The sequence below is a fragment of the Sapajus apella genome, unplaced genomic scaffold, assembly GCF_009761245.1.
Source record: "Sapajus apella isolate SASKATOON/1434 unplaced genomic scaffold, GSC_monkey_1.0 scaffold90, whole genome shotgun sequence".
Taxonomy (NCBI): Eukaryota; Metazoa; Chordata; class Mammalia; order Primates; family Cebidae; genus Sapajus; species Sapajus apella.
In genome coordinates this window covers 3721237-3747629 of record NW_022437030.1, presented here as the reverse complement: position 1 = coordinate 3747629, position 26393 = coordinate 3721237, and the positions used below count along the sequence as shown (strand labels likewise).

Below are 26393 nucleotides of genomic sequence, written 5' to 3'. Positions count from 1 at the left end.
CTGAGATTTCACTGGTGTGCCTGCTGGACGCTCACTGCATGCTGAGACTTCACTGGCCGCATGCATTATTTCATTTAATCTTGGAAACAACTCCAAGTGGTGGCATTCTGTTCCTCTTTTTACAGGTAAGAAAACTAAGGCGCAGCATTAACACCATTCAGTACAAACCCAAGTCCAAAGCCTGGGTCCTAAGCTCTGCACACCCCTCAAATTGGGAGAAGATCACATAGGGAGAAAGGAGTTAAGTAATGTAATGAAGTCTTTAAAAAGAAAAGCCATACAAACTAAATTGTGAGTTCCTAACCTGGGAGCTATGGGTGCCCTAAAATGGGAAGAACAGATGTAGAGCATTTATCTAAGGAGAGGGACACATGAGATTCACTGGATTCCAAAAAGAGTCTTGTTACTCACTCCTTGAGGGTAAAAATCGTCAATGTATGATCATCATGGAGAGGTTAGAAGCTTGAAAGAAAGGCTGTAACCTGGGTGGGCTGCATGAAGGAGGTGGCAAACCACCCAGGCTGTTCCAAGATTCAATGGCAATGGGTGAATCAATGGTCAGCCAGCCACCTGGCTGCCCGGTCCTTACCCAGTCTTGCCAGCTGCTGATCAGAGCCTTGTTCAGTGATTCTGATTCCAGGGACCAGGCTGTCCACAGCTGTTGGCTCCACCCACACAGTGTGCCTTCTGCAGCCTTCTCCTCTCAAGTCAGTTTCTCATTAGGGAGGTTCCAAGGGCTGCCGGGAAGGGGGTGATCCCAGCCTCCACTCCAGGATGGGCATATATGACCCTGGACTGTCAGAGGCACAGGGATGGGTTCTGGGATGTGACCCAAGTCAAAACAATGGGAGCTCCACCTGGGCTTTTGCTGGAACTTTCTTCTCTAACAGCTGAAACTGGAAGCCTGGGCTGCTGGGAGCCAAATTGCCATTACCTGAGGAGGGTCTGCCTAAGGATGAAGCCAATCTAAAAGAAAGCAGAGATGAAGACACAGATTGCTGTCCTGGGACATATTGTGAGCTCAAGGATCCAGCTGTAACTGAAGTCCACTCCCTGGTTACACAAGCCAAAAATTTGACTGTATAAAACAGTTGACATGGGCCTGAAACACAAAGAGTCCCAACCGATCCACAGAGAAAGCTTGCACCTACTTAACTGCAAGCTCCCCCTGAAGCTGCTTCCCTCCTGGATTTTGTAGCCACCAGCCAGGGGGAAAACTCCAGCTTTGCCAGAAAAATAGCAGAGCCACACCTGGAGATGGTGTCAGGATGTGCAGTGTGTGTCGGGGGCACAGGGGCAGGAGTGGAAGCAGAAGTGCACACTGCTGCTCTAAAGCCAACTACAGGCAGAAGCGCACAAACGATCTAAATGCCCAGCAGTAAGGAATCGATGCAATAAATGATGGGCCAGCCTTATAACAGAAGGCTCGACAGCTGTGAAGAACAATATGGTTATATATACTGATATGGAATGATTTCCAAGATAAGTTTAAAAGTTACATATTAAAGCAAGGTGCAGAGCCAGATGTATGACATGAATCTTAAGTTTAAAGAAAAGATTTAAGGTCTGTATCACTTTTTGAGGTACTTGTTGTTGTTGAGATACATGGTCTCCCTCTGTCGCTCAGGCTGAAGTACAGTGGTGGGATCATGACTCACTGCAGCCTCAAACTCCTGGCAAGCCATCCTCCTGCCTCAGCCTCCCAAGAAGCTGGGAGTACAGCCACACATCATCATGCCTGGCTAGTTTTGTTTTGTTTTTAAATAGATGGGGTCTCGCTATGCTGCCCAGGCTGGTCTCAAACTCCTGGGCTCAAGCAATCCTCCCACTCTGGCCTCCCAAAGTGCTTTGATTACAAGCATGAGCCATTGCACCTGTATTCAACATCACTTTTTAATGGTTCTCCACCTTAAATGAATTTTTCAGTTAACCTACAAATACCAATGCTTCTTGGTCTTATTGGCCAAGACAGCTTCTGCTGTCTGTGCAGGGATAAGCGCGTGCAAACAGAGCATGGCTAGAAGCATCTTGAGGACCCCACTACAGCCGATGCTTCTGAAGGGGGAAGCAGGGAAGTGGAGGTGGGAGGAGGCTTCCTGTGTACTGCATACCTTTAGTACTATTTTGGATTTTCTTTTTTTTTTTTTTTTTTACCATGCATATGACTTAATTTACAGAAAGGAAAAAGCTGAAGACCATTTCTGAAAAGCAGAGGCTCTCTTCAAAGGCATAGAACAGCCTGGCTCCATAAAAGAGGTGGGAACTTGGAAGGAGCGGACCAGGCTCCCTGCCCCCGCTGCAGCTGTATACCCTCTGAGCCTCATCAATCTGGAAAATGTTCCTAAGGATCTGTCATGTGCCAACCGGTGCAAAAGGCCCAAGGATACATGGGTTAACCACAAAGATCCTGCCCTGTGGACTTGGCAGTCCGGCTGTCTGGCCTCAGTTTCTCCATAGTAATAATTTTGATCCTGGCCACGTTTCTATGAATATTAAATGCCTGACAAAGCCCTGAGAGGAAGGCTTTGCAAGCCATAAAGCCCTGGGTAAATCCTGGCTGGAAAAAAGCCACCCCCTCAGTGCCGCTGCCACCAGCCCAGCAGGGAGCTTGCCTTCCAATGCCCCAGACCAGGACCAAGAAGATGAGTCCTCACTCAAGAACCCAGTAGCAGCTGCCGAGCAGAACCTCCAGGCTTAAGAAGGCTCGAAAGGCTCTGATTTGAGACATCAGGAGAAGGTGCTCCAATCCAACTATCTAGAAGGAAGCCCATGATCATTCCCAACCATGTCCATGGCTACAACCAGCTGGGGCTGCCCTCACCAAGCCTGAACAAAGCCCATGTTATAAGGAGCGAATTCTAGACAGGCCCCAAAGAGGGTTAACCAGGCTTCCTGTGGTGGAGAGCTTTCTGTCCACCACCACCTGCTGTGAATCACTCCTATGCACTCCTCTGACACCTTCCTGCCCACTGAGGATGGAGTTTAGCCTATACACAGGGTCTTCTCCATGCCTCCAGGGCTGTGCCATCCAGTGCAGCCACTAGCCTTGTGGGCCTATTTAAGTTTACATTTAAATTCATTCAAATAAAATATATATCTTAAAAGACAGTCACTGAGTTGCAGTGGTCACATTCTAAGCCACAGGTTCCCAGAGGGGTCAGTGCAGACACAGAACATTTCCATCATCAGAAAGTTCTACTGGTCAGCACAGTTTAGAGGTCCTTTCCACAGGTCCTTCTTCCTTCCCAGTCTACGATGTGTGGGGAGGGCACCTAGCACCCCTTTAAAGAAAAGGCAGGTGTCAATGACTGCCAGGGAAGCTCTAAATTCACTTGCAATTTTAAGTAGCCACAGTTACGGGAACATGGGAAGAGGACAAAGGAGAGAGAACCGTAGACCGAGAGCTTGTCATGAGTGAGGACCTGCGCTGGCTTCTCTGTAGGGCCACTCATAGTTCTTACTACTCTACAAATGGGGAGGGCCCCTCCTCATCCCTCTCCAACTCCTGTGCCCTCCCGTCACCTTTCCTTCAGGGTCCAGTCAGCCCAGCCCTCGTCCAGTACAGAAGGGTTCTAACTCAGGCTTGGGGAACCCGAGGACTGTGCATTTTGAACAGCACCCAAGAGGTTCAAATGTAGGTGGTCCCTGGCCACACCAAGTCCGCCCCAACCCCATAGCCCCTCCAGCTGTCGTCTTCTCTCTCCACTCCTTCTGTTAAAGCTTCTCCATGCAGTTGCCTACACAGGCGGTTTCCTGAACTGTCATTCACTTTTAAAATACATCGGCTTTTTGAAAAACACGAAAAGTAGCACATGCTCATTTTTTTAAGCCAAACAACCTAAAAATGTACAACATGAAAAGTGAAATTCTCCATTCCTCAGGGAAATAGTCCTTGACAGTGTAGTCTTCCAGATCTTTCTCTATGCACCTGCAGATACAGAGTGACACAGGCCGGAATAGGCTTTTGCATACTGTAAGAAACAGGACCACAGCCCAGGAATGTTTTGCACTTGCTCTGCTCATTCAGCAGCGTTTCAGGGTCTCTTCCCTGTTGGCAAGAGAGGCCCATACTTGATACGCTTTGACCAGTTGTAGAGAGCTCAATGAGAAGGCCACACCACTGTTACCTTGTCCCCTAGTAAAGGATGTTGGAGTTGTCACAAACTTCTCATTCTTCCAAATGCAGCCATCAATGTTCCCGTAAGTATGTGCTTCTGCTCCCCTGCACATGCTTCCGTCCCTTCGTGAGCCACGAAGTGGAGTCTCACCTCTGTTGTCACTTCACCAAGACAGTTCCTGCCAAACCCAACTGTGACCACCAGGATCCTAACCCAAGGGACATGTCTCAGTCCTTTTCTGTAACTCCACTCTCTCTGCAGGAGATCACCTACTCTCTAGTAGACTGTGTGGATGGCCCCCAGTGAATCCCAGTTCCTAGTATTTATGCCCCGTGTAGTTCCTTCCCCTAAATCTGGGATGGACCTCTGACTTGCTTTAATGAAGAGAATGTGTTGTTGCTAATTTCAGGCCTAAACCTTAAAAAGGCCTGGCAGTTTACTTCTGTTCTCTTAGGGAAGACAGCCACCACGTAAATCTGATTACCCTGAGACTGCCATACTGTGAGGAAGCCCAAGCTACCCATGAGGTGAGGCCAACTAGAAGAGAACTGAAGCCCCAGACACGTCACCTATTGGAGCTACTGCAAACAGACCCTTGCTGTTAGAGCCACCCTAACTGTGCCACATGGAGGCATAACCCTCCCAGGCTCTGCCCAAAGTGCATACTCTTAAGCAAGTCATAAAGTGATCAAGTCACTAAGTTTTGGACCTTTTTTTTTTTTTTTTTACAGCAGTAGAAATGAAGCCTTCTCTTTTCCTTTAATGCATTTTTGAGAAGAGGAAGCAGAAGGCAGGAGAGGTCACAACAGATACCTCATAGCTAAACTAGAGGTACCCCCAGGCTCGGGGTTCCCAGCACAGCACTCTGTCCATCTCCTGACTACTCAGCCATGTCTTTCTTTCTCCTGGGATAAGCTGCTGCCGTTGGCTTCTCAGGGGAGAAGCCGTGGGGCCCCCCATGGGACTGCTCGTCCTCTTCACTCCCTAAGCAAAGGGAGTGAGCCAATAGCAAGCACCCACAGCAGCCCTGGGAGCACTGACCCAGGCCCAAAAGTCAACAAACCAAACAGCTCGGAAAGCACAGAGAGGTCAGGAAACTTGCCCTAGGTCACACGGCTAGTGAGAAGTAGAGCAAGGGCCCAAAGCCGGGCGTTCAGGCTCAGGGCCCGCACCAGTGACCCGTACCAGTGCTTTTCCAACACTCTGATGATAGCCTATAAGAAGAATTATATTTTATAATCTGCTCTGTGTGTGTGTGCATATATATATATGGGTCTGGGTATAGGGGTCTGTGTGTGTGAAGTGTGTGTATACATTTTTTTTTAACTAAAACAAAAAATTACACAAAACAATATTTACTCAATGTATATGATGTTTTCTCATATTTTTACTCTTTTCTATTTCGTTTTTTAAAATGCCGGTCACTAAATTGACATCATGAACCATGAATGGGGCTGTGACATACAGTTGAACAAAATAAAAATAAAAAACTCGCCTTAACTGATTTCAGATGCTCTAAAATCACACTGATCTGAATTTCTTGGAGCAAGATTCCACTTCCAAGTCAAGTGGCCATGGACAAGGTGGTTGACTTCCTTAAAGCCTCAATTTCCCTACGGGTAAAATGGGCGTCATAATAACAGCTGCCTCATAACGGTGCTCTGAGAATCCAGCACTGTGGATCGTGCTTGGCCCGGATGCTGGCACACAGCAGACGTGCAGCAAGCAGCAGCTATGCTGTTACCACCTCCTCCTGGGGCTGCAGCTCCTGGGCTCAGCACAGGGCTATGCACACAGTGGGCAGCTCATGGGCACATGGAGCCTGCAGCCACCGAGAGAGCAGCCATGCGCCCTGGACCAGCCGAGGCAGTGGGGCCTTTGGACTTTCCAGGGCAGGGAGCAAGAAGAGAAAGTCCCAGTGCCCACTGAAAAGGCAACTTTGTTCCTGGTTTATAGTAGTTCTCTTCAATCATCTTTTTGCCTTTGAAGGGGAAAAAAAAGGGTAAAACAGCAAAGTTAGGGTCAAAAACTGTCCTGGAACAAGGCTCCCTCTGGAAGCTAGGCATGGCATGGGCATGGCACCACAAACCAGCACCCCCAAGCCCACTCAGTGGAGCCACCGCAAGCCTAGGCCTCTGAGTAAGGGGCCCACCAGCCCACACAGCCTTCTGAAGTTAGAAAAACATCCTCGGGCCTGAGCCCATTGGGGAAGCTGTGGCCTGAGGGTACACAGACCCATCCTGCTAACAGGGTCCTTTTATGCTCTGCCTCTCCCCTCCCCAGGGCCCCAGCTCTATGCTCAAAGCCAGAAGGCTTGGGCAGCCCGGCAGGGCAGCCAATCCGCTCCAGGGTGACACTATTTCTTGTGACCGAGAGGTTCTCCTCCCTATGTCTTCCAACCTGACCAGAAAGCCGGCGTCACAGACACCAGCAACGTCTCATGGAAGACTTGCAGCAAGGAGACAAGGCCTCATGATGGGCTGCAACACACAGTAGTGCCACCCAGCCCAGCAGGCACTGCCCACTCCCCACTGCTGTACCACACAGTTCTGCCCTAACGTCTCAGAGACCGGAATGTGGTTCCAAGTCAGACACCGAGAAAGGGCTGAAGACTTTCTCTGTGCACCAACCCTGCGTGTCTCCTGGCCTGCGCACGTCCCATGCCCTCTGCCTGGAATACTTTTAATAAACCTTTCATCACCTGGCTATTTCTTATTTATTCTCTCAGTCTTAACAACTCATGTATCACTCCCTAATCTGAAGTGGAATCCCCCCTTATTCTCCTTCCCCGTCCTCTGCCTTCACTGCACTTAGCACACATCCAGGTCACCACTAGCAAACAATACCAGCGAGCTGCAAGAGAAGGGGTGACATCTTCTTCATTCTTTAACTTGCTGAAATGAACCAATTTCCACCCTTAAAACAACTCCATGAGGCAGAAACCATTCCTCTACCCAGTCCACAGATGTGAAAACTGAGAATCAGAGATGAGCCATCACTTGGCCCAAGGCCACCTAGCTGGGAAGGGGTCCAGCTGGGACTTGGACCCAGGAAGTCTGGCTCTGCAAGTTCTAAGCACACTTCTGGCACCTTCTATGGGCACATGCTGGTCTTCAACATAAAGCCTCCCAGCCCACATCTTTATTTACCCTTCCTGTGCCTCCCACACTGCGCTCCCACCAGACTGAAATGTACTGTGCACAGCTTCCCAGCCCTGAGCCTTTGCTTGGCCTGCACTCTCTGCCTTGGATGCAGCCTCCGTCCAGCTCTACCTGGCTGGGCTAGTGACTCTAACTTGCTGGACCTGACTCCTCATCGATGCAATAGCGGAATAATACCGAAGGCAGTTGTGCGGATTCTATAAGAGAATGCATGGGAAGTGTGACGTTTACTGCGTCTGGTACTCATTCACGTGTCCTATTACCGCTAACATACTGCTTCGCTACCACCAGCACCACCGGAGTCTTAAAGGTCTAAATCAGCAAACACAAACCAGACTACTACAGGCCAGATCCAGCCATCTGAGTCACCCAAAGAAAGCATTGTCTAAAAATGTCAATTGGTTAACAATTTTTTAAATTGGAAAAGGCTCACATAAAAATCCAGACAGATGGATTTTCTTAATGATCAGCCCATGCGGCAACACCAGGACCATATTCCCACATGGCAGTGGTTGGCTGGGGCTGAGTGGCACTACTGCTCCCTTGAGGCGGGGTGTGTGTGGTGGGGGGGTGCCGGTACCCACCCATCTCAGATGTCTCCCACTGAGTCTGCAGCATTCATTAATATGACCTCTCTGGTCCCTGTAGGTCCTTAAGTTTCTGACCCCTGATCTCCGCCTTACCATTCTTCAAAGCCCTACTCACATGCCCACCTCCTTCAAAAAATCCTCCCAACCTCCACAGCCCTGTGCTTCCCTTATGGTTTTATAATTTTAACAGTTAACTTGCACTGAGCACTTACAAATATTCATGCAAAGATCCCAAGTAAAATATTAGCCTATCAATGAATGCAGTCACATTTAAAAGAGTCATCTATCATGACAAAGGATTTCAGAGGGCCGAGGTCGCACTGGAAAATCCAGCAATGTAAATTAAGCATACAAATCACACACCACATTAGCAAAGAAGATCAGTTCCATCTGCATCCCAGCAGCATGTGACAAAACTCATTATTCCTGATTTTACAAAGTTTAGAAAGCCAGAAGTTGAAGGAAGCTTTCTTAAACAAAAAGTATCACACTTGATAATTAAACAGAGTATGAGAGATTCTAACCAATGCAATAAGAGAAGAAAAATAGATGCAAGGCAATGGGGAGAGTTTAGTCTCACTCTCAGGGAGGGGAGAACTATGTCCTAGGCCTCACAGTTTCCACAACACCCTACGCACAGCACATGGGATGGAGAAAGCAGTCAAATATTTGTGGAATGAATAACACCCCTGATGAGCTCTGATCCCTGTTACATGTTCTCAAAACATCCAGTACTTTTTGGAGGCACATATCACAACTTAAACTGCACAACTTGTTTGTGAAAGTATTTCTCTTTTCCTACGAGATGGTAAGCTCCATGAAACAAGGCCTTCACTCTAGGTACAGAGCACAGGTGTCCGTGACCTAAAGCAGGCACTCAATGCCTGCTTCCAGAGACACGGGGGCCGTCTCGAGGGTGCAGGGTGGGAGGAGGGTGAGGATCTAAACCTACTGGGTGCTGTGCTTATTACTGGGGGATGAAATAACCTGCACACCAAATCCGCCAACACCTATATAACAAACTTGTATGTGTACCCCAAGCCTAAAATAAAAGTTAAAAAATATATATGGCTGGGCACAGTGGCTCATACCTACAATCCCAGCACTTTGGGAGACCAAGGTTGAAGGACCATTTGAGGCCAGGAGTTCAAGACCAGCCTGGGCAACATAGTGAGTCCCTGTCTCTAAAAAAAAAAAAAAAAAAAAAAACTACTGCAGATGCATGAATGAATGCACTCCATAGATAGCTGCTAAATTATCATGACTTTATTCTACAGCCCAGCTGGAGACTCTGAAGCCCAAAGAAGGGTGAGGGGCAGGGGGCCTTCGGCTGAGGCCACACCAGTGTGAAGCCCTCTCAGTACCCTGGTATCCTCTGAAAGGCATCAGACACACACAAGGCCACACACACACACCACAGCCCATGTGACTCAACAAGCAAGGAAAGCCAAGCCCAGGCCCAAGCTTCAGAGCCCTCTAAACAAACACATCCAGGACCCGCCCTGGTGGGCCAAGCCGCCACTGCTCTGAGGCTGGGGATGACTTCAGTGCAGAGAGGCTTTCCTCCCGGAGCCCCACGACTGACGCCCACACAGCTAAACAGCTCCCTTCTGCCTTCCCAGGAAGCTATCAAAGAATTACTTATGTCTCTGGAAGTGCTTGTTTAGAAAAGGTTCTCCACCCCACCTGCGCTTGGCAGGAGCACAGCATCACCAGGCTGCCCTTCGGGGGTGCTCAGGCTCGCCTCCAGCCCCTGGAGGAGCTCAGCCATCCTTCACATGGAGAGTCGAAGCCATGAAGCAGCGGGAAGCTTCCCAGGATAAACGGGGCAGGGTGACATCAAAGCCCTCCTTCCAGATTAAACAACTGAGGCCTTCAGCTCTCGCTGGCGTGCCTTCGAGAATATTCTGGGCTCCTGCCTCAGTTCTCCCTCCAATGGAATGGCAGATATTTTGTTTATGAGAGACTGAATTTTTTCCTTCCTCAGGGAGAGGAGGAGGGGGTGGGGAAGGGAGGTGGGGAGGGAGAGGAAGAGAAAGAATGTGAGAGACAAGAGTGGCAAAAAGAACACGTGAGTGGGCAAGACAGAGGGAAGGCAGGGAGGCCGCCGGAAGTGCCTGGTTTGGAATCCAACAAGTGATGCGAAAAGTCCAAAAGCGTCTAAATGTAAGCATGTCGTGATTCACAGCCACAGAGTGAGGCTGCAGGACCCCTGAGCTAAGAGGATTCCAGGGCACCTGGCTCACCAGTGCCAGAAGGGCTGCACATCCCATCTCGGCCCACGTGAGGGACTCTTTCTGCAGGCGCAGAGGCACTGCAGCTCTGGGGCACCACAAGCTCTCTCTGGGGTTTGCTGGTCACTCCCTCTGGTTCCCTGGTCTCTGAAGTGACTCCTTCTTGAGCAGCAATCCCACTCCCCAGGTCCCCCGTAACCCTGACAGCTGCACTTCCAGCCCTATGGCGGACCTCCTCCCCCAGCATGGCAGCAGGGCCACCAACCCAAACAGCCTGGGTTGTGCCCCCAAGTACCTGTCCATGACACCGGGGCAGCACACTGACAGCCCGCCCTGCTCTACCCGACACACCTGTCCAGAGGGACAGACAAGTAACTCCAATGTGCCAAGAGCCACGAACATGCAAGGCTTTCCACAGACAGTGCCAGGAACGACTTCCAGTTCCCGAAGGCTCCAGAGCCACTTGGAGGCCACATTCCCTTCTTGATTATCCAGCTTGCAACCCCCCACCCCATCTTCCAAGGGCAGGGCGAGCCTGGGGCCTCGGTCAGCTCTCCCCCTTGCTCCGACTCTTTCTTCCTGTCTTTCCTTGGCCCATCCTGCCCGCTCCTTCCCAGAGCACCTCTGCATGGTCCGAGGAGCAGGCCTGGGTACTCACTGCTGCGTTGCCCCTTCATCAGACTGGAAGTCACAGAGGCCAGGAACCACGTACGTCTCTCTTATTCTCCACTGTATCCCCAGAGGCTAGTCCAGTTAGGGACTTATTAATTCATAATTAATAACAAGGACAAGTGTAGTGGCTCACATCTGTAATCCTAGCACTTTGGGAGGCTGATGTGGGAGAATGGTTTGAGGTCAGGAGGTCAACCCAACCTGGGCAACGAAGCAAAACCCCATCTCTACAAAAAAATAAAAATAAATCAGCTGGACACAATGGGGTGCACCTGAAGTCCTAGTTACTTGGGAGGCTGAGACAGGGAGATCACTGTGAGGCTGCAGTGAGCTATGATGACACCACTGCACCCCAGCCTGGGTGGCAGGGTGAAACTCTCTCTTATAAATAATAATAATAATAAACAAAGAATTACCGATAATAATTTATATTAATTCATTAAGCTGAGTGCCTGAAAGAAAAGGCCTGGTTCAACCCTTCCACTCCACACAGTAGGGCCTGGAAAAGATGGAATTTGGAAGCAGGAATTAAAGAGAAGCTGACCAGGGAGGAGGAGCTGGGGAAAATGTAGGCAGGGAGGGTGACCTAATCTATCTTCATTTCTTTCTTAATTTTTTGCTGCTGACAGTTCAGCCTTGATGTTTCATGACCTCACGGGGACAGTTTGGTCCCGGAGTGTATGTGAGCTTTGTTGTACAAACAGCAACTGTCTGTCTGTCCGTCCGTCCATCCATCCATCTGGCCCCCCCTTCCAACATCCCCACTGGGTAAGCAGAGGAAACATCCACTGAATTCCAGGACCTTGCAGAACCTTCAGCAGGTGCCTCCTGGATTTGATTTCCCCGGGATTTCCTACAGAAACATGAATGTAGAGGGTGCTCCTGAGTGCTAGGGAATGGAAGGCACACATAGTCTGGCTGAGGGGCATCTGACCTTCATCCCCAGGAAGAAAGCTCTCAAAGTGAGGACAAGACACTCCTCAAAGCCTCTACCAGGGACCACATCACAAAGACGCATTAAAGCGCTAAGAAGATGACACCCACGCCTGCCACCCACCCATCCTGAGGGACCCATGGAAAACCAGTAGCCCTCCACCCCCAGCACTCTGCCCAGCCCAAGCTCTCTCAGCCTATCCTTTCCATCCCCCAGGAGGAAAGACAGTGCCCAGGCTGGGCCCAGGCAGCTGGGCCTGGTGCCCGTGAGCAGAGGGGACCCTCCCTGGAGAACTCAAAAATGCCAGTGAGCAAAGCCCAAACACCTCCACCCTGAGTCTTTCTCCAGCCTTAAAGCAAATCATCTTTCAATCCTGAAGCACCAAATATTTAATTTATGCTCTACCTCAAATGTCAAGCCCACCTCCCAGCACATAGCTTTGAAACCACGTAAAGAAGCCTAACACTTTCCAGATGGAAAAGACATGGGACCTTTTAATTGTGCCAACTGGTATCATTCAAGGGTAATTCCCCTGGAATCCGGCACTCCGGCAGCAGCTGGGCCAGCCTCCAATCTCATCACCCAACCCACACGTCCTCATGGGCTCCAACGGAGCCTGCACCCTCCTCATCTCCTCCAAATATCAAAATGCACTAATATAAATGCACAAATGCAAAATGCACAAATATCAAAATGCATTTGACTGGTGCCTCCAGTCAAATTACCAAACTACCTGCAGCCACCTTTGATCCAGAGGCGGGTTTGCCTGCACCGCCGCTCTCAGCCCGTTTCTTCAGGCAGCTCTGCTGTAAAAGAACGAAAGGGCTAGCCCAGGGTGTGGGGAGGTGATTGTTTTAAATCTGGTTGCATGCATTCACAACTGGCCTATACAGAGGCACACAGGCCTTTACCAAGTGCTTCCTACCTGACACCTGAGTCCACTGCACTATTCAGTCGATCTACTAAGCTTTTTCACTCGTCCATTCCATTTTCCATACCCAGTGTTTGCAGTTGGTTTTCTTCTGTAACTGCCTGTTGCTGCTTCACGTTTCCAGCATCCTCCGTTATCGCGCTGAGATTACTATGCTTATTTTGCTTTCTAATTCTGTTTAGCACAGTGTTCTTTGGCATGTGTGCTGCTCAGTTTATGGCTCCTCTTCCGCAGTACTCATGCGCCTCCCATTTCTCATTCCTTTTCTCCTATGAGCCCATATTCCCTTGGACTTGCTCATGTCCCCAAGGAAAAGGCAAACGCCCAGCCCTTGGCCTGTGTCCCTCCAAGTGAGCCTGTCATGAGGGCGGGGGAGGCAGAGAGCCTCTGGTTCCCTGATCCCGGCACTATCGCTCCCTGTGTGTGGGCCCCCATCTCCACCCCTACAAATGTCTTCAGTGAATCTTCCAGTAGGTTCCCTTCCTTCCCAGGTCCAACAGTTATAATCCCATCATAACCCTCCAGGGATGAAAATATTATTAGACCCATTTTGTAGATGAGCTAATTAAGGTATACAAAAGTAAAATGGTTTGCACAGGTGACAATAACTAGGACAGCGCCTCATTTATTTCTGTATTTTGGAGGGCAGGCTTAGTTTAATGCCAGCATTGTTACCTTCTCACATCTCAGGACTCTGCATGCAATTTGGACCCATCTGGGACATTTCCCAAGTTCCTCAGACCCCCTCAGGAAGGAGGAGGACAAATATGGGTCACTCCTGCTTCTGCCTGCCCCACGACTGGCTCATCTCAAAGCACCCCGTCTCTGGGAGTTTTGAATGCAGCACCCTGCAGGTGGATGCCCTGGCACAGGGTTTCTCTACACATGACTTCTCCTAGAAAGTGCACCAGAAAGGGAGAAAAACACAGTCCACACCAGCGGGCTGTCAACACTACAAGGTTATGGAAAGGATTAAGATAATGTGTGCAAAGTGCTTGATACATATAGGCACTTAATGAATACTAGTTATCACTGCAGTAACAATAATACTAGTTGGATGAGCCGCTGTGTCTCCAGCCAGTTACGTGACAGGTAAAGGACTGGAGGCAGGGACTAGCCCCAAAACGGACCTGGGGCTGGTGGGAGGACCTCTGCCAGCCCTTGGAAACCAGCAGACTTCGGAGCCCACACCCTCCTACATCCTGATGATATCATGGAAGAACCTACCAGCTACCCCTTCGGCGCCAGAGGGAGTCAGGGAAATGAACTGAGGGCTGCCCATTGCTGTCCTGTTCGATATCTCAGTGCTTCCCAAACGATGGGCACTCCGTTCCCACATTCACAATTTTGATGACTTGTACTTAATATTTTTCTCTGAATTGACTTCACATTAGACTCTCTTTTAACTTAGCTTCATCCGAAGCAATAATATCTGCAAAATCATGGGTTTGATGTCCTAGTTATCTTTTTCTGGTTAAAAAAAGAGGTAACTATTAAGATTTAAAATATTCCTCCAGGTACCACCTGAAATCGCCTGGAGGCCGCCTGCAGCGCTGTTCCACACCCGAGGCTCCCCCTGAAGGTCTGACTCAGTATCCCTACCTCTGCAGACACACTGGCTGGGCCACGGGCCCAAGGCTGGTGAAAACCCAGGCGTCAGGCATCCTGGTCCCCAACAGCAAGAACAACTCCCAGGGAGACAGAGGCCAGCCCCCTGCTTAACATCTTTGATGGCTGAGGCCCACCCTCCAACCACCTGGCACATGTCACGCCAACGGCTCTAAGCCTCACATCTTCAAAAGTACTTTGAACAAACATTAATGACCCCTCAGCGTTTCTCAGAGAGGGGGTGAGGGAGGGAGGGGGACAGGCACCGTCCCATGCTGTCCTCAGCTGGGGAAAGAAACCGGGCAACAGAATTCCGTGACTTCACCAAAGCCACACTTAAGCTGGGGCCCCCTCCCCACCCTCCCTCACTTCCCCCAATGGCAACTTTTACTGGCCTGCATTCCTCTCGCTGGGAACACTACTATTTAATTAAAAACGACAGACTTTTGTTTTCCTCTCCCTCTTTCCTCCTCCCTCCCATCCTCCCAGACTGGATGCCAAGGAGACCCACCAAAAACATGCGGGTAACATTTGTTATGGCTTTGAAGATAAAAGTCAATTGAAGTAAACCCTCGCTGTATTTCAAGTTTTCCCTCTAGCATGGAGCAAGCTGCCTGGCAGTTTAGAAAAAGAAAAAGAAAAAAAAGGAGGGCCTGCAAATAAATGTCATTCTGCAGGAATACTTTGTAAAAATAAACAGGCTGAAAAAACCCAAAACTTGATTAATGGAAATCCACTCAGTTGGCCTCTGTCTGGAGCTGCGAATGCATTTGTTCATGTGGCTAAATTAGATCATTTTCATTGGTCTTTAAATAAATAAGTAGATCAAAAACTAGAAAGAGTGGGGGAAGAAGGGGGGGTTGTAGTTCTGTTTTTAAAGGGCCCCAACTGCAGTGCCCCCCACCCACCAAGATTTGACCTTTACTGGCGGATAGCAGCTCCAAGTCCAACCCAACGAACAGAAGACAGAGAAGCCCCCAGCTAAGCAGTGGTGGTGGAGGACAGGGGAGCTTCTCCTAGGCCCAGAGGCTACTTCATCCACACAGAGAAACTGACTTTACCCACAGGCCCACCTCCCGACACCAGCACTGCAAGCTAGCTGCCAAGTCCCACCACCCAAATACACACACATCTGAAGTCTCCACTGGCCTCTCCCCAGCCCGTGGATAAGACCAAAGAACTAACCAGACCTGAGACTCAGTCTATTCCCCCTCTAAGTTAAAAAAAAAAAAAAAATTAAATGTCACATCAAAAAGTTGATTCATCCTTTGATCCTGGGCTTGCGAGAGTTCCACGCAGACCGCCTGAAAGCCCTGTGCAGAGTTCCGGAGCTCACAGGACATCTGTGAACGCCAAGTCCCAGGCCAGGAGCTGGGGCTGGACTCATCTCATTCCCATCACACTTAGTGCTCCTCCAGGAACTCCAGCCTCAGGGACCCATGGGGTGAAGGCTCAGGGCTGTGCCCAGGCCACAGTAGAACGAGGCCCTCTCTGTCATGGGCCAAGTAAGGGGTCTACCACGTCTCAGTCCCCCTCGATCTCCCACCCAGAGGGCCGCCTGCTCTACTGGGGTTCCTGGACAGTTGGCACTGATGAATGCCACAGACAATCAGAACATATCCAGATCCTGGGGTCAGCACAGCTCTGCCCTCCACCCAGATACCCCTAATACCCTCACTCTCCCTGGCTCCTACTCCAGCTCCACCTTTGAATGCTGGTGGCAGAAACAAGGTAGAAGTCAGAGCAGGCCCCCAGATCCCTCCAGCACAGACACGCTTCCTCATCAACTGGATCTTCACCACCTCCCCACCTAGGACCTTTCCCCCAGGCAGCCCGCTGCCTCCAGCTGGGCACTTCAAGGTTCTCCAAAGCATGAGGGCAGAGGGTTGTGTTGGCAGGGCAGAGGGCAGCTGAGAAGAGATGTTTAGACCCAGAAGCTGTGCAGGAAAGTGTTCAAAGTTGGGATGCATGGGTTTAGAGACCCATCTCTGAGCTGAAAGGGGGCGAGGAGGTGGGGCAGAGTGGGGAGCATACCCGGGTGCCTCGGCCTATGGTGCCTGCCAACCGCAGCTGCCGGGGTCCAGAGACGCCGCCCGGGCAGCGCTGCCTCCCGATCCACTCCTCGATGCCCTTCCGAGCCCAGGCGGCGCTCACGGCGAAGCTGTCACCTGGGGTGGGGACGACATGAAACCCCTGAGTCTGGCTCTGGGAGCCAAAAGTTACCCCCGCGAAGGGAAGACGGAGGCGCGGTGGAAGGCGAAGGGCCAAGGCACGGGGGAGGCAGTTCACAGGCTGAGGCAGGAGCCAAGGGAGGGACTCGGGTAAGTAAAGGGGGGTTCAGCGAAGCTTAGGAGCAAGGAGCCAGAAGGGGTTGAGAGGGGTGAGCAGTACCCCGGGAGGATGGGTTTGGGGATCAGAACAGGAAGCGCTGGCGACCAGGACTGCGGAGAGGGCTGGGGGTCAGGAGAGGGGCCGCAGTAGGCGTAGGAGCCAGGATCTCGGGAGAAGGCGTCGGGTCAGGGTCTTGCGGGGAGGCGCTCGGGGGGTCAGAAGAGAGGGCCCCGTGAGCGCCGAGGGCAGGGGCACAGGAGGGGGAGGGGCTGAGGGTCAGCGGTGGGAGCGCAGGACTGCGGGGAGGGGAGCGGGTAGGAGGGACAGAGGAGGGGGCGCGAAGGCTGCTCGGGGAGCGGGCTTGCGGGGCAGGTGGCCGGAGATGGGGCTTGGGGGTGGCCCTGGTCGTAAGACCTAGCGGGCTGGGCCGTTCAGCCGCGGCCACGGTGCCCCCCACGTCCATCCCCGAGGTCTGCGTCCCGCGCGCCCCTACCTTCCGGGCTCTCCCTGCGCTTGCACACGGCGGCTGCAGGCACATCGCGCGGCGGCGGCGGCGGCGGCGGCGGCGGGAGCCGGAAAGAAAGGAAGGGAGAGAGTTAGCGACCGCGGCGGCGAGGGCGGCAAGGGCGGCGGGGCCCGGGGCGAGCGCGTGGGCGGTGGCACTGACCCGGCTTGGAGTGAAGTTTCCCCATGCTGGGGCTGCGGCGGCCGGGGGCGTCCCTAAGCCATGCGCCCAGCCCGCGGGCCTGGCGCCTCGCCTGGCTCTCCTTCTCCCCGAGCAGCACCCGAGCCGAGCGGAGCCCGAGGCGGCGCCGGGACGCGCTCCTGCCGCCGTCGCCGCGGCGGGACTGACGCCCGGGAGCTCGGAGCCCCCAGCCAGCCGCTGCGGCCCGCGCCTCCCCGCGCGCCCATTGGCCGGTGCGGCGCATCAAAGGCGAGGCGGGTTGCGGCGGGGACGGGGAAGGGGGGCGGGGAAGAGGCGGGAAGGGGCGGGGAAGGGGGCGCGGCGCGGGCGGGAGGGGCCGGACACAGGCAGCGCTCCCCGCCGAGGTCTGGGGCCCCGAGACGGGATCCCGGGGGCCGCGGCTGGGGACCCCGCGGGGTGGATCTGTCCAGGAGTCGTACTGGGACAGAACACCCCGGACCTCGCTGACTGTACTGTCACTTCCCTCCTCTCCAGGTTCCCTCTAAAACGGCAGGGCGGGACTCAGCGACTCCAATTCACAGGTGGGGAAACTGAGGTCAGGAACGGAGACTTGAACTGCTCCGGCGCAACCGTCGGCAGCGCTACCTTTTCCCAGCATTCCCAGGACCACGACTTTCTGCCTTCTGCAGAGTGTTCATTAACCTCCCTGTGCCCCGCCCCCCACCCGGCACGCGTCTAGTTTCTTATTTGGGAGTCCAGGAGGAGCCCCCAGCGCACCCCAGGCCAGTGTGGGCCCAGCCCTCTCCTGGCGGCGACAAGTGTCCAAAGAGCCCGGTTGTCAGCCAATCTCTCGGATCTCCTCGTTCGGGGGCCCGTGGGTGCCCGCCCGGGTCGGGGCGCGCCGCCAAACTGCGCGGCCCGGAAGGGGGTAACCGCTGGGTCTTTGATCTTTCTTGGTTTCCGCTCCCCGCTGCAGTTCGCCAGACCCAAGAGTTTGTTTGTTTTGTCTGAGGAGGTCTCTGCGGGGAGGTCGCGCTGGGGGTCGGGGGGGCGGTCGACATCAAGGGGTTCTACCCCACCTTTGTGGTTCTCAGAACGCCTGCCCCTTCTGGGGACACTGTGGGTCCAGGTTACGCTCGTCCTGGTAGCTGGCAGCTCGGGCGTGGGAAAAGAAAACCCGGAGCTCAGAGTGAGGAGACCAGCCCCGACTTTTGGAGTGAATTTCCTGAGCAAGGCTCAGTTTTGTGATCTGTAAAATGGAGGCTCCGTTAGGCCCTTTTCACCCACTCTCTAGAGCAGTACAGCCCAACTGAAATATAATTTGGGCCACATTTATAATTTTAAATTTTCTAGGCGCTGCATCTTTTAAAAGTAAAAAAAAAAAAAAATAGATGAAATATTGATAATATATTTCCCTTTACTCAATACAGTCAGCCCTCTTTATTCGCAGGTACCACATCTGCAGCGTCAACCATCTGTGGACTGAAAATATGCAAAAAAGAATAATACAGCAAAAATAAAGGATAAAAAAAGTTTTAATAAAGTATAGCAACTATTTACGTAACATTTACATTGTATTAGGAATTACAAGGAATCTAGAGATGATTTAAAGTATACAGTAGGATGTGTGTAGGTTACATGCAAATACTACTGGACATTTTATATAAGGGACTTGACATCTGGGGATTTGGGTATCCTCTGGGATCCTGGAACCAGTCACCAAAGATACCAAGGGAGCACCGTATATCCAAAATAGTGTAATTTCAAGATAGAATGAGATATTTTACATTCTTTGTTTTGCACTAAGTCTTAAATTAGTCAGTGTGTATTTTACACTTAAAACACATCTCAAAGACTAGCCATATTGCAAGTGATCATTTGCACTTGGCTAGTGGCTACTGCATTAGGCAGCATCGCTCCGGAAGATCTACATGTCTCAAAAGGACATAAGGAACTCGCAGCCCCCCAGAGTCATAAATCTCTTCATCCAGGTTCTTACTTTCATTTTCCAAGCTTCCTTTTTTAAGCACCCTTTTTGGTGGAAATGAAGGCTAATGTTATAAGCAAGTACATTATAATGCTGTTGGCCTCGTGGTTTCATTTGAGGAGTGCTGAAACCACAAAAATATACTACTGTTGTCATTTTTATATTACGATTCTTCATTCAGTACTTCTGATGCACCAGTCCTCATCCTCCATCATGTATTCTCATCCTCACAAGCACTCTCTGAATCAGACTCATACTTGTTCTAGAAAGGAGGGGACCTATTAAACTCAGAGAGGTGAACTCACTTGCCCAAGATCACACAGCTCATCCCTGACCCAATTAGGAACTGAAGTCTGATCTGTTGACTTCATTGCCCATGCTTGTTGTCCCAACACAGTCCAAAACTAATGTTTCACCATTGGAAAGAGAGTCTCCCATCTGGAAACAAATATGAGGGCCAGCTATGTAACAAGCATTGTTTTAGGCATTTAAGATACGTCAGTGAGCAAAATAGACAACTGCCACTCTCATGGAACTCCTGCTCACCTAGGGGGAAGATAGGCAAGAAACCATAAACATAATGAATGGGTAAACAGTGTGGTAAGTTACACCAGGGGTAACAGACCATTCTTCTTTCTTTCCTTCCCATAAGGAGCTGGTAGCAACAGCTCTGCCCTCTGGGGGACAATTGGCAATGCCTGGAGGCATCTGGTAGGTAGAGGCAAGGGCTGCTACTACACATCCCACAATGCATAAGATAGCCCCCCACCACCACAAAGAATGATCCAGCATCAAATGTGGGTAATGCTGAAGTAAGAACCCCACGAGCTGTAAGAACATAAAAAAGTGGGGCAGAACTTCGGGGTCAGGAGTAGGAGGGAGGCAAGGGTTGAGCCTCTGAGTCAGAGTGGGAACCCTCCCTCAGCCCCCTCAAAAGGCAATGGAATGCATGTGGGGTTCCTGTTTGCCTTTCTCACCCCTCCCCACCCGTACCAGGGTGTCTCTAAATCAAAGCAAAACTTGGAGCATCCTTTCTCACAGTGCTTAGAAAGTTGGTTACTTTCTTAAACTGGTCCTGGCTTTCTTCTTTCATGAGAAAAAAGTATCCCCTCTTCCCCCTGGGAATTTCTTTTTACAGTTCAAAAAGAGATAAAAGCAAGAACTAAAACTGCAGTTAGCAGTTTGAGTCTCGGGGGGAGTAAATCCCAAATGTCCAGCCCAGACACAAAGGCCCCCTCCACCTTCACCCTGGCGCCTCCCAGCCCAGCAGGCGCCTAGGACTTCACTGCTATTGGAATCATGACACCCCTGCCTGGGTCTGGGGTGAGAACCAAGAGATGGGCCTTGTGGCAAAATGTTAGCCTGTCCAGGGCTCTGAGAAGCAGGTCCCCAGGGCCACCAGCATGCTGTCCACCTGGGGTGGCTATTTGGCCTCTGAGGGCTTCCCACCCCACAACTCACTGTCTTTTTATGTGTTTTAACAATTTATCTGGCCCATTTCTTGGGCTGTATACTTACAGTGACACATCTTTTTCTTTGAAGATTTCCCATCCTTTGGGGGAGGAGAATGGGAAAGGAAGGCAAGGAAGAGATAAGAGAGAGAGATTATAACAGAAACGGGTTTCATGGGGCTTGAGATTTAACAAGGCTGGTTTAGGTGAAATCTGTCAGACATAGAGCTGGAAGATTTAAAAAAAAAAAAAAAAAAAATTACATCACCCGGGTTGGCTGCCCCAATGCCTGTCCCCCAAGTTAAGCCATCTGATCTGGCCCCCTTCAAATGCCACTTCCTAAAGGAAGCCCTCCTTGACCTTCCAATCTGAAGGGCTCCTCTCTGCTCTGATTAGCCAAGGTTTCCCTGACCCCCTCCCATCTCCACTTATTTTTTATGGATGAGGCTAAGTTTCACTCCTGGATCCAGGAATCCTTGAGGCCAGGGTTCCTGCCTGACTTACATCTCTGAATGCAATGCCAAGCACAGTATTGCCTATAGCAGGTGCCATCACACCTGCTGTGGAAGGAGACAAACTCAGTCTGCCCAGCCTCAGCAAGGAGCATGCTGTGTTCACTAACGAGGGAGTACTGCCAAGAATGTGATCTGGGATAGACGAAGGGCAAAATCAGTTCCCAAGTGTCCACTGGTTCCTCCTGGATCCCTGGAGTTGCTTTATTTTATAGTTCCCCGGTGAGTTTTGGCATTACTAAGGGGCCTGGAAGCCTGGTTTGGGTGAGGAGGGGAAAGTTAGACTATTCTGCATGAGAACATATCAGGCATTCTGGAGGGAAGGGAAGAGAAAGGTCTCAAAAGAAACAAAGAGCACAAGAATAGAGTGATAGTGAGGGCCTAAGACGGCACAGCCAGCAAGGTGGGGAGTGGCCAATTCGCTTTCAGGACAGTGAGCTCTAGCAGACAATTGGCGGTGCTCTCTCCTTGCTTTGTTCCTCCAAGCCCTCAGCAAAATCCTAGCCACTTCCCAGGTTCGTGGCACAGGACAAAATGAAGGAATCAGAAAGATGACCCCCACAGGTAATTAATGGGGCCGTGGGCAATCTTCAGAGTGGAGACGTCCTGCAGGAGAAAAGATGGGAGCCAGAGGCAGGCAGGAGGCATCAGGCCTTGGAGATGACGTGGAGGATGTTGGGCTTCCCCAAGAACTAGGGCTGGGGAAGCCACTCTGTTTGGGTACCAAAGGCAAGAGGGAAAAGCACATGCAAAGGCCCTGAAGTGGGGACTGCCATGGATGTTTTGGAAACAGCAAAGAGGCCCCTGGATTTGGAGCAGAGAGACCATGCTTTGGAAGTAGAGGGGAGAAAATGAGGTTGGAGGTGACTGGGCCAAAAGGCAGCTGCTTGCCTACAGTCTGGATATTGTTTGAATTGAACTGGATTTTCATGCCACCAACTCCTCCCAGGTTCAAGGTGTTTTAGCAAGTTTGGAACACAGGCTTCCCCTGGAGGAGAGAGAAAGCCAGCCCAACCTCACCATCTCCTTGGCAGGGGCCCTGCTCTCCTCCCAGCCCTGCCTCTCTGCTCTTCTTCACACTGGGCAGAGAAGTTATATTAGTTTGTTCTCAGGCTGCTATAAGGACATACCTGAGACTGGGCAATTGATAAAGGAAAGAGATTTAATTGACTCATAGTTTTGAATGGCTGAGGAGGCCTCAGGAAACTTACAATCATGGCAGAAGGTCTATGTCCTTCACATAGCAGCAGGAGAGAGAGGTGTCAAGCAAAGGGGGGAAAGCCCCTTATAAAACCATCAGATCTTGTGAGAACTCACTATCACAGGAACAGCATGGGGGTAACTGCTCTTATGATTCAATCACCTCCACATGGTCCTGCCCTTGACACGGAGCATTACAACTCAAGGTGAGATTTGAGTGGGGACACAGAGCCAAACCATATCAGAAGCCTTTCTTTGACAGTACCAGTCTTTGACTATTCCCAGACTTTGTTTACAAAAGAGAAAAGAAGCCCCTACCTTTTTAAGCCTTTGTGTTTCAGTTACATGCAGCCAACCTCGACCTGACCACCACACAGCCTCTCCATCTGTAAAACAGAAGGAAGTGTCGAGAAGATTCACATTTCCTATGGTGGATTCCCCCAACCACTGGTTTGTGAGATGCTATTATCATGTGAAAGAAAGGACTCCATGAGAAACTCTGGGCAGCTTTGGCTTAGCCAAAGGAGTCAAGTTCTTTTCTGTGGGACTTGTCAGAGCTTTCATTGAGGAGCCAAGCTTTGTGATTCTCTAAGAGGAGGGCATCATCATAAGCAGAGTTTCTTAAACTCACCAGACCAGGAAACCGTTTCTAAAAAACAAGTTCACGGAACATGCTTTGGAAAATGCTGGACCAGATGACGTCCAAGGTTTCTTCCCATCTGAGATTCCAACTACTGACTCCAGGAGCCTAGAGTGATAGGAAGGAAAGCTCAGTGAGGCGAGAGCCAGCATGAAAATGTTCCTTGAAGGAGACCGTCAGCAAGTGTTGATGGTGTGCATTTAATGCGTTTTGGACATATTTGTCCACTTACAGCCCTCTGTAAGCATTCAGCAATTGAACTCTTACTAGGCAAGTGCCTCCCAATTGGTACACAGTTCTTCTTAAGGCCACAGCTCAAGGAGAGCAGTCACTATAGCAAAGGTCATAGTTGATTTTCCTGTATCGCCTGCCTTCCCTTTCAGCTTAGCTTCCTCCTCCTCCTTTTCTTCCATGGCACGGAACACAGCTTCAAGGTGGCCCCTGCCATCATGTTGGTAACACCTGACTCCTTCACTCCTTAGCCACAGCTGATTCGATGCCTGACACATTGGCCCAACTCATCAGGATCTCTTTGCAGAATCTGAATAGAGAGGTCCAGGGCCTGCAGTTCACTTCCTGTTGTTCCAGGGGCTGGAGCAGCTTCTTGGGGTCACTGTGGGGTAAGAAATAAGCAGAAAGAAGCAGGAGTAAGAACCATTAGAGGAAAGCAGAGATAATAAACCCCATGGAGAGAGAGACACAGACAGACAGTTTGGTCCCTGACATTGACTATATGTTCTGACCTTGGATCCCTCCCTTTAAGATTACTAATCCCCCTTTCTTGAGCTAGGGTCAAATAGCCTAGAGGAGGGCTCCCTGAAATTTAATGTGCAGATGAATTCACTGGGATCTTGTTGAAATGCAGTGAGAGTGGAGCCTGGGAGTCATTTCTCACCAGCTCCCAGGTGAGGCTGTTGGTACTGGGGTATAGACCACACACACTTTGAGGCTCTAGAAAGTTAAGCCTTCTCAGAAGCAACCAAGGTTATGTAGCTTGCCCCTGCCTCGAGTAAGCAGCGTGCTGGGGAGGAGATGGAGAGGCGAAGTCAGAGAGGAGGAAACCAAGAAATAAAGGTGTTTCTCTTTTATTAATCACGTCATTCAAGGAAGATTTGTTGGGGGCCTAAGTTACACCAGGCTCTTGTGTCCACAAAACAGACAAAAATGCCTGTCCTTATGAAGTTTACATTCTCGTGGGGGAAGACAATAAATACATAAGGCAGTAAAATATGTGGTGTGTCTATGAGAGAAAAAAAAATCAAGTGAGAAAGAGAAAGAAAAAAATACCGGGCGGCCAGGTGCGGTGGCTCACGCCTGTAATCCCAGCACTTTGGGAGGCTGAGGTGGGTGGATCACAAGGTTGGGAGTTTGAGACCAGCCTGAGCAACATGGTAAAACCCTGCTTCTGCTAAAATTACAAAAAATTAGCCAGGCATGGTGGCACATGCCTGTAATCTTAGCTACTTGGGAGGCCAAGGCAGGAAAATAGCTTGAACCCAGGAGGTGGAGGCTACAGTGAGCCGAGATCGTGCCACTGCACTCCAGCTTGGGCAACAGAGTGAGACTCAATCCACCCCCCCCAAAAAAAAAAACCCAGGACAGGAGCTAATGATTTTAGATAGAGGGGTCAGAGAGGATGACCTCTGTGCAAAGACTTGAAAATGAGGAAGAAGCAGAGGGAACACCATGTGCAAAGGGCCTAAAGTGCAAAGGACATGCCAGGAGTGTTTTGGAACCAGCAAAGAGGCCCCTGGCTCTGGAGAAAAGAGAGCGTGATTTGGGAGCAGTAGGGAGAAGATGAGGTTGGAGGTACAGGCCAGATCATGAGACCCTTGTAGGTCTCAGCAAAAACTTCAGCTTTCCTGGAAGGAGACAGGAGTTATTAGAAGAGTGTCACGGCTGAGTGTGGGGGCTCATGCCTGTAATCCCAGCACTTTGAGAAGCCAGGGTGGAATGATCCCTTGAGGCCAGAAGATTGAGACCAGACTGGGTAACATGACAAAACCCCGTCTCCACAAAAAATAATCTTAAAAATTAGCCAAGTATGGTGATGCATGTCTGTAGTGCCAGCTACTGAGGAGGCTGAGGTGGGAGGATTGCTTGAGCCCAGGAGGCAGAGGTTGCAGTGAGCTGAGATTGCCCCACTGCACTCCAGCCTGGGCAACAGAGTGAGACCCTGTCTCAAAAAAAAAAAAAAAAAAAAAAAAAAAAGAGAGCGAGAGGGTAGTAACCAGAGCAAGTGGACTGCTGGACTGGGAATAAGTGTGGGTTCCAGAGCTACGGTGGGGTGCCACGCCCGAGATGATGGAGACTTAGACCAGGTGATGACAGTGGAGGAGGTGGAAGAAGGTGGACGCTGAACGCATTTTGAAATTAAATGCAACAACATTAGCAAACTTATTGAATGTGGAGTGGGAAAGAAACAGAGAAACTAAGGAAGCCGCCAAGATCTGGGGACTGAGCAACTCCAAGGATGGAGCTGCCATGAGCTGCGGTGAGGAAGCCTGTGGGTGGAGCTGGTCTGCCAGGCAGGTAAGAAGGGGAGCTCCATTTCACACCTTATTTTGAGAGACCCATTGAGTGTCCTAACAGTAGATCAAGTGGGCCGTTAGATCTATGAGCCTAGAGAAGCAAGCCTTCAGAAGCAAGCTGTAGGCTGCAGGTGCACGCCCAGGCACCATAAGCATGCAGATGGCATTGAAAGCCCAACACTCAATGCAATGCCCTGGGGAATGAGTGTGGACAAAGAAGGGAAGAGGGCCAAGGAGAGAGCCCCAGGGTCCTGCAAAGATGAGAGGTCAGCAAGTGGCCCAGGCTGCAGACACCCATGAATTCCGGCTGCCTCCTGCGCATCACAGCACCATGGAAGCCAAGACTTCCGTCCTCCTCCTAAAGAACCCCCTCTTTCATACCTGCTCGCCACCCCCTCTCTCCGCATCCCACGGCAGGCAGGATTCCTGGCTCCACAGCTGAACTCTCAAAGCACTTCTTTGTTTAAACCAGCCCTAGAGATAAATGAGACAATGTGTGTGAAACGCTTAGGGCATCCAGCCGAGGGGAGCTCAGCAGATGCTAGCGCTCTCTGATGCCTGGTTAGAGCAGTGTTGCCCTCTCTCCCTCCGCTGAGGGCCTAACCCCAAGTTAATCCTCTGTGCGCCTGCCTCCCATCACACCGTGGCTGGCACACAGTAGGGGCTTTTGAAATGCTTTGCTGTAGGCCTGAAAGGCTGAGAACACACAGGCCCATCCGGCCAGAGGTGACACTGACCCCACGGCGCCCCTGGCCTTCCCCAGGACCCCTCCCACATCATTTCATTTCTTCTGACTCTGTGCTCAAGACAAGGTCATTGCCACCTTTTCATTCCAAGAAGCCCTTGC

At 50.9% G+C, this 26393-nt stretch overlaps 1 protein-coding gene across 1 annotated transcript in view; it reads right to left on the bottom strand.

Moving 5' to 3' along the window:
- NKD1 (NKD inhibitor of WNT signaling pathway 1) overlaps positions 1–17489 on the bottom strand; it is an 87306-nt gene extending 69817 nt beyond the window's left edge. Inside the window, exons 1-3 of the mRNA XM_032255690.1 lie at positions 17247–17489; positions 17073–17105; positions 16283–16416 (exon numbers count right to left, since the gene is read on the bottom strand). Of these exons, the coding sequence (XP_032111581.1) occupies positions 16283–16416; positions 17073–17105; positions 17247–17271 (192 nt within the window). The 5' untranslated portion in view covers positions 17272–17489. The remainder of the gene's footprint in view (positions 1–16282; positions 16417–17072; positions 17106–17246) is intronic.
- Positions 17490–26393: the final 8904 nt, after the last annotated feature.